Below are 8,762 nucleotides of genomic sequence, written 5' to 3'. Positions count from 1 at the left end.
TGCAAATTGTATGTGCATGATATAAAATCTTTGATATCATTAGTAGTCGCAACCTTAATTACCTTTAACATTTTCTTAAGGACCCACTAAAGTTTTTAAAATTAAATATAGAATATGAGTTCCACGGCATATTTTTGATCGGTCAAGCCAAAGTTCGGATCTTTCTGCGCTATGCTATGCGGACGTGCTTACTATGAATCTTTATCTAGTATATATATATGTACGAAAGAAAATTAAAGAAAAAATAAAAGCTAGCCGATTACCAGGCACGACATTTGCAGCCACTGCGCCGTGAAGTTTCGCCGCCATTTATGTTAAATTCAGTGACCATAGAACACCGTGCCTGCGTATAGTAAATTGACCGTCGACTTTCACGGCGAAAAAAAAATGTACGACGGGCCTGACGGCTCAAAATAAATTATAATACGAATTTATCTCTGACTCAAACGTTTCATTTTGCGGGTTTTGATTCGCTGCCAAAAAAAGGTTGCTGACCCATATTCTAGACGTATGGGATGTGTTCGTGCTAACCAGCGCAAACATTTACTTGTAATCTAGATCACATTTAGTTTCCATCTGTAATTAAGCCAAATGTTCCGTTCCCATATAGTCTTGTCTTTACATTCGGCTCAACATTATGTTGTGATGATTTTGTATGATTGTGTTTTAAGATAATGATAGACATACTTCACATTAATAATTAGAATTATTTTATACGAACTGTAAATCAATTATATCAATAGTCAGTGGTACCACTTTTTGCGTAAAATCTATAATTCGCATAACAAAATATATATAAATGTTCACACTTGTACATACTTCTCTTTTTAGATATTAAAATTTAAGGTACTTTTCCGTTAGCCGGGCGTAAATAAAAAATTACCGAATAATTCCCCGAAATTTTTAAACATCGGAAAGGGAAGTGCCATATGCTAACTTTCCCTTAGCCTAAATTTTATAAAGAGAAATGGAGATATGTGTAGTGGAGAATCAGATGCAGTTTTTTTTAAAGAAAAAGTTTAAAATAAAGGTTGGGTTATAAAAAACAGTTTTTCCCGACAAAGAATTAGTGACTTCGCTCGCGTTTAGTTCACAACTAGTAAGCTAGCTGCCGGCTAACGGAATAGTATTAATTTTAAATCGATGATGTTGGTAAAAGAAAAATTAAATTTCACAAGTTAGGTGTTCGAGATCTGTTAAGATAAAAGTGTGTCAACGGTTCTTTTCGCCGGACTTCTTTATTCGTCTAATTAGAAAATTTTAAAGACTGAATTAAATGGAATAATTGACTTATATTCAATTACGCAGTCATTTATAAATATTAGTTCTAGTCGTAGGTTAAAGTGGATGTTGTGAGTAGATCGTTAGGTTTGTTTTTATCGATGTATAGTTGACGGCTACGTGTAGAATAGCGCCGTAGCTCGCGGCGGACACCACTTTGTTTGCCGCGCGGTTTTGCCCCCACGAGATAACATCTCGGCCCTTGTGATTAATTTTGTTGATACATAGCGTTAATTTGTTGGTCATTAAATAAAATTTGACATAACACGCTGACTTTTATTTACCAACCTCCATTTCATATAGCCTTCTAAAAATTATTTTAACCAATCGTGTGCACCACGCCCGTTATAATTACCGCTGTACATCATCATCGACCTCCACGAATAAAGCGGTGAGCATAAACCAAACATAATAAAAATAATTTTACCAATCACATTTAAAGTTTCGTTTGGTTTTTCGTGGATCTTTATTTAAAGTCCTCAAAGGTTTTAAAACACGTGTTAATCGCGGAAAAGGTGCAGTCCAGTTATTATAAAATCTGAAATAACTTTAGTAATTAAGGTAAAAACACCTCATTGTATTGAACCCTGCACGTGTGAAATGTTCCACCGAGCGTCGTGTTTCAAGTTTGCGAAATTTAGGTTTCTGTTAAAACGCTGACTGAAAACTTTTAATCAGTCATTAAGTATATACGTAATATAGAGTAAAAGAAAGATATAAAACCGAAGCCAATGTTGTTTTTTTTTATTTTTTGACATTACCGTCCCTTCGGTATACTTTAAAAGATCTCTCCAGAGATATGTCATACTTAGGTTAAGTTTACGATAAGTAAAATTTAATTTCTTCGATATCATCAACAAAGAACTGGCAATAACTGGACAATAATAGAAAATTGATTTTAATCTGTAAATGTATGTATTTAAATGATATTTGATCGATCGCGCCGAACCTCCTCTCAGATACCCAAAACAAAGCACTATACCCTCTGGAGCAGTGAGCAGTCATTTCTTAGAGCGCCTACTTGATAGCTTGGTAAAAGCAAAGTGGTGCTGCAATATTATAAGAAATACATTAATAAGCACTCACAAAAACATTAACAATAACATGAGTAATTGGACTAAAGCCAGTCTTGTTTATTTAAAAATAACTAATTTCATTTAACAGCTAATTGTTCCCGTTGTTGACCCGGTCCCACCGCCAGATGGTGCCGTCGTCGCAGCAAGTTAGAAGCACCTTGCCGTTATGCGATAGTGTCACCTGCAATATACATTTATTTACATTATTTATTTATTATCATTATTCATTAATAATAATATAAAAATTTAGTGTGTAATAGTAGTGCGTTTTACAAAAAAAATACGTAAACCGTCTCTAGAGATTCTCTAGTCTCAAAATATACCTCAAGAAACGATGCTTTAAATATTGTCAAAATAATGTAATATAAATAACACTTGATGGGCGAAACTGATAAAATTTAGTAATAATTCACTAAACACCAGAAAATAAGGGTGTCAAATGCATTTTTACAAATCCTGGTTCGACCATTCCTATGCTCTGTGCTCATATATCTTATATATATATATATATATATATATATATATAATGTATTGTATATAATGTGGAGACATTTGCAGTGATTTAGATAAAACAGCACTATAGAGTTCTGATAAATGTAAACCAGCTCAATAATGACATCAAATCATCAGAATAATATTATCTTGTTTAAAGACAAGAAGGATACGCAATGTATAACACAATATAGTCAAATAAATATCACAAGTCGAGGTCCTCTACAGAGCTTAGTAAATGTAACAGAGTCCAGATTTAATGGCTTTAGTGTTCTTTCATCACAGACAAGGTTAGATGTAAATGCCAATGACTCTTGTCAATGACAAAAGAATTTAGTATACCATTTTTGTAATTAGTCTATGGTAGTCTAATATTGTTATAAGTAAATAGTTACAATTACTTGCTGTTCTCATAAAAAACATATCAGTATTTGCTATGTGTACGTTTTAGAGATAGCAACACGTGATTAAGTTATATACAGGTCATTAATCATAGGTTTAAAAGCTTTAAAGTGAAGAATTTATAGCTTATTTGCTGTCAATTACTGTGTACACCCTATTAAAATTAATGATTTCAGAAATAAATAACATACTGTACCCAGCGAAAAATATTGCACATTGACCGTTGAAAAGTGACAATCGACTAATTTCAGCTTTGTAACATTTCATTTTTGCTAATAAATGAGCTGTGCATTCAATCCTTAAAAGCTTTTACGCCCTTTAAAAATCAATTCATGTGATTAATAGCAATCGTGTGTTAAAATCTTGTTATTATTAAGTTCACTAGGCTTTATTATATACTGATGGGAAATAAAAATGGACTGGCCTGTCGCACGGCTGCCACGCAGCGCGGGTGCACGAGCTGTGAGACGCGCGACCCGCCCGCCACGTTGCCCAGCTCCCACACCATCGTCTTGCCGCACTGGTTGCCCAGCGCTATCACCTGAATGAGGATACATTTCATTCATAAAATTCTCATATCTTTCATAGGAAAATGTACACAGACACAGAAACTAACATCATTATTGGTACTTATGATTTGTATATTATACTTTTATTTTATTGAAGTTAAATTCAACATAGTTGGTTTTTGATTGTCACTGATGTATTATTTCTGGACTTACAATGAGTTTTTTTTGTACTTATAAACACATAAAACACTAACCAGCTATTTTTTTTTCAATATTTTAACTCTTCAGTTTGTAAACCAATGTAAGAAATGGTATGTAGAAATGTAAAACAATGTAGAAATATTGACTCTTAAAACTTGTCAGACAATGTAAATTTTTTTATCGAAATTGGTTAATATCATGTGTTTTTCAAACTGGGTAGACAACCTGGGTCAACGTTAGGATTTTCGGATGTAACGACGTCTGATGCAGAACGGTGCCCACTAGACTTTTTGGGAAATCTATGGGGGACAATTAATTCCAACAGTAGAAGTTCTATGGCTGAAATGACAATGATATATTTTTACTAGCTAATAATGTGAATGGAAATAAGTTACTGTGTTAATTTATAAGTTATATATAGACTCCATGATAGGACTCACCCGTTGGCTGTAGTCGACAGCAAAGCGAATGAACCAGATCTCACACTCCTTATAGTCGAAGCGATGCACAACCGTGACGGCGCCGTCGCCCGGCCGCAGCTCCGTATCCTCTAGCCGCCCCGGCTTCCAGCAGATTATCGCATTCTCACACGACTAAAATGAACCACATAACATTAACCAACCATGCATAGACAATTGTATACTGTTCACACCCTTTGTTCCCTAAGTGGTTCTGGAGGACTCCCAGAGATGAGCCTAACAAAAAAATGGGAGTTCGCAATGCAATTTTATGTTTTTGATAGTGCAAAACTAATAATTAAGATTGGCTTGACTTATCAAAGTGAATAAGTAATATATAAAAAAATTCAGCGACTATTAGTTTTAAAGATTTGCATATTCCATGTGTAATGTGTCCATAATATAATGTGTCTTGAAATTAATTAACTAATAAATTATAATTTTTTTATTTCTAAAACTTAATTCACTGTTTGAACTCAGCCACAGAGCAAATTTTCATAGTTAGGTCTAATCCTCACATTTTTCTTGAGTTTTTGGGAATAAAGTAGAAATGTAACTGCAATGGATTCACTGGAACCAGCTATATTTTGAAAGTGGTATTTGTAAAAAATAACTGGGAACATCTAGTTTACAAATTTACTATACACATACCAAGAGAGTTTAGGATGAATGAATTTAATCTGCTTAACTGACTAAAATTTACAACTTCCAATGTGTTGAACATATTGGTTGCTTATCTTTAGGGAGAATGACATAGCCAGTATTAAGCACAATCACTTTTACCAAATTAAGATAAAAATAATTAGGAACCATTATCATAAAAATGAAACTATATCAAAATACAAGCAGTTGTTGAATAATGTAAACCATACAATGGTTGATAAAATAAAGGTTCCCGCGACCTTAAGAGTTCATACATGTACTAGTTAGCTTTAGATGTAGTTTAATGTTTTGTAATAGACACCCACCTCTTTAATGGGTGATTGTTAAAAATAACATTCTGTGGCTTGGTCAATTAAATTATAAAGTATAGAGGTAAAGGAGTTAAAAAAATCTCACCTTAGACAATATTAAATCACCCATCCATCTAACACAATCAACATAGTTCCTATGTATATCTCTTGTAGAAAAATCTGGAAAATGTTCTTTTAATGAATTAAAAGGCCTCAATGCTCTATGGGGATTAAAATTGTAACTTTGCTTTATTGCCTCATGCATTGATGGCTTATCAAGCCTCCATAGCTTTAGAGAGTGATCCATCCCACAGGACATAATCCTTTCGCCTTTAAGGTCAAAGTCGGCACTAAGAACCTCATCTCTATGACCTTCAACACCTCCAAAAATGGCAATACAGACATCAGTCATAATATTCCATAGACGTAATGCATGATCTTTGCTGGCTGAAAGCAATAAGTTAGGATCACGAGGATGGAACTTGACTTCATTGATGGCATGACCATGGCCTATATAATGTTTGATGCAAGTGTGTGTAGCAGGATGAAATACTCGGACGATACCCCGTGAGCCAGCTACTGCTAACAAAGGCAAGTTAGTCTCCTCTTCATATGACCATGCACATGTATAAAATGTTTCATCTACCTGTGAAAGAATTTCTGCATTTTATAAGCTGTGTTCTTTATCAGAAAGTATCTCACAAGTCTTAAACCATACTCTAGGTTGGCTAATCATCCATACTAACATCAGGGTCTGCATAGCACTGTAGGAATTTAAATCCCCCTGATTCGGGACATTCATATATGGACACTCTGTTGCTTCCAACTACTGCAAATATAAGAGGTTCTCCCTCCCCCAAGTGATGGTTGAACTGACATCCGAATAATGGTTGTCCATGATCTTCTTTTGCACTGCAACTGGAAAATAAAACTTTATTAGGCCTTCTTTTCAAATACTACAGTCTACTAACTGAATCAGTTAGATTGCTTGTATCCTAATTCATCCTTACAATTTCTTATTAACATTTTGTATTATAATTATTTGCATTTGTTCTCTAAACTAAATTCATACTTACTTAAACTTGTATGGAGGCTTTACTTGTTTTGTTGCCTTTTTCTTTCCGCGTCGTCGTTTCTTCACGCGTGAATTAGTAGGAGTCTCACTTCGTGACGTATTATCTGTGTTTGACGTGCTTTCAACGCTTGATGTATCGTCCTGAATAATTTAGATTGTTTGAAATAATAAACACAATGCAGTCAATTATTAGCTTATTGTCATAAAGGAATTCTACACAACTAATTTCTTAGAAATTATACAGCTTTAAACAATACAACATATCAGGTTTCTAAATAAACAGGTCAACTGTTCAGTTTCAATGTGAATACAAAGTCATGATGTTGACTCACTAGGAAATTAGCGTATGTAATTGTACTTACAGCATCATTATCCGAAAAGTTCATGCTATAATCTAACTACTTGTAAAATAAAAGTAATTGAATACTGTAAGCTAAATGTTTCATACAAGTAACATTAATGAACACAATTTTTATCCAACATCTAATTATCAGCTGGGGTCGGCGTCCTATACGTCAAATGTCAAATTTTCGCGGTAGTTTCGATGTTTTTTAGACAAAGTTATCCATGTACATTATGCCTAGACAAAAGTAATTTAGAAATTTTCATTTGATAAAAATATTTACGTGGAGAACTTAATACAAAAATCCTATAAGGGAACTTTTGGGGTAAAAGTATTAACAATTCCAAACAGGCTTACATAATTGATAGCATGTCCAAACAGACTCTATGAGTCCCGATTTTGGGGGCTTCTCGTATTTTCTCTATCTTGGGCATACACAGATTATATAAAAAAATTGTATTAAAGCGCAGCTACGATTTTAGAGAAAAAGTTACTCGCGAACACAGTTTTAAAATATTTTTAAAAATCGTTTTTTTCTGTTGTAATTATTACTTTCTGTTATTTAATTAATACTTATATATTTTAAGTTAGTTTTTCATTAAAAGTCTTTAGATGTTGCTAATGTTCGATTAAAAACCATTTCATAAATTACAATTTTTATCAGAATTAAAAATATACCTATGTTGGGTATTGTTATTATTTGTCTACATAGCTACCAAGTTAGTTTACCTAGATCACCATCATGGTATTAAGAAATGAAGTTAGCTTCCGCACTAGATTTTTGAATATTTTGGTTAATTATAAAGGCATTTGTCATCAAAATTTGATTAGCAGAGGTATAGGCCTAGACATGCTAGTGTTCAAGAACTGTCAAGGACTTTTTAGTTCTTCATGACAAACAAATATCTGGATATACTTGTGTCACCTTGTACACTATTTTAGTGTACATGTAGATTTAACACGGCGTATATTAAAGGAGTGTCAAGGATAGGAGATTGTTTCACATTTCTGATTCGATCTTGCATCGGAACGTCCGTGCATAGCCAATTGTTCTCTGGATTACCTAGTGCCTTTTTATAAGTTCCATTGTAAGCCATGATCATGTCATCTTTTGCGAAGTTGGATTTACCTAGGTAATTTAAGATTAAAATTGAAAATAAAAAATGTAAATATTTTTTATCTGTATAATTTATTCGATGTACATTTTATCGCATTATATTATCTATTCGCTTATGCATAAAAATTATATGTACTAAAAAAATAAAAATCAGTGTTACTATAGACATATATTTAAGAATTAAAAAACATAATATTTATCGTTTAAACAATCTCTATATTACATTTTATTATTACATAATAAATAATTAACTATAAGGTAACAATTCTTGCAGGTAAACTTACATATTTAAATTAAAATTAGTCACAGCCGTTTTTCTACAGTAGTCATATAATTAATTCTTACATAATAAATATAATTAGTTAATACTGATAAGTAAAGTGAATGAATGTCCTGTACTTTTCTAATCTGTATGCGGTTTTCGTCTGTGTTTTCCTTTTTTTAAATTTAAAAGATACGTGCCACTACGTTTTTTAAAATTATACAATTGGTAATTTAAGGTGACGAAATATGTAAATTTAAGCGTATTGTTAAAATATTACCAAAACTTCAATAAAAGCGCAATTTATTTATACTCATTTATCTTGATCTGACATAAGACTGTAACCGAGTGACATAAACAGATTTGTAGCGGTCTTAACAATTTTTACTTTATTCATGAGTTTATTGTTCTAATATAATTCAACGTTTTACGGTACACATATTCATAAACAATAAAAATGTTAAAACATAATTAGCCTCCAAAATATTTGTGATAAAAACTTTTCAAAATATAATAAATGAAATATTAAATTTTGCAATATTATTTTTTTTCATATGATAAAAAATTATGACTAATCCTATATGCATATAAGA

At 32.4% G+C, this 8,762-nt stretch overlaps 1 protein-coding gene across 1 annotated transcript; it reads right to left on the bottom strand.

The window, feature by feature from the left end:
* Positions 1-2,276: 2,276 nt before the first annotated feature.
* On the bottom strand, positions 2,277-6,945 carry escl. Its single transcript, XM_068766580.1, has 7 exons — positions 6,810-6,945; positions 6,449-6,588; positions 6,119-6,290; positions 5,479-6,018; positions 4,402-4,554; positions 3,676-3,792; positions 2,277-2,538 (listed from the first exon to the last, which is right to left on the bottom strand). Exons 1-7 carry the CDS (start codon positions 6,831-6,833, stop codon positions 2,446-2,448), a joined length of 1,239 nt encoding a protein of 412 aa, XP_068622681.1. The 5' UTR covers positions 6,834-6,945; the 3' UTR covers positions 2,277-2,445.
* Between the last annotated feature and the right edge of the window lie 1,817 nt (positions 6,946-8,762).

This window comes from Battus philenor, unplaced genomic scaffold (genome assembly GCF_028537555.1).
Source record: "Battus philenor isolate CCGP_79_NKW_IND1 unplaced genomic scaffold, ilBatPhil1.0.hap1 SCAF_10, whole genome shotgun sequence".
Lineage (NCBI taxonomy): Eukaryota > Metazoa > Arthropoda > Insecta > Lepidoptera > Papilionidae > Battus > Battus philenor.
The sequence above is the reverse complement of the archived record's forward strand: the minus strand, read 5'-3'. Positions and strand labels throughout refer to the sequence as shown.

What these genes read in the sequence shown, in the direction of transcription:
- escl (XM_068766580.1), bottom strand. Translation starts at nt 6,833, where the DNA reads ATGAACTTTTCGGATAATGATGCT. An exon ending in CTGTCGACTACAGCCAACGG is followed by an intron (nt 3,793 to 4,401) that starts GTGAGTCCTATC and finishes ATCCTCATTCAG; the next exon opens with GTGATAGCGCTGGGCAACCA. An exon ending in GCGTGGCAGCCGTGCGACAG is followed by an intron (nt 2,539 to 3,675) that starts GCCAGTCCATTT and finishes TGTATATTGCAG; the next exon opens with GTGACACTATCGCATAACGG.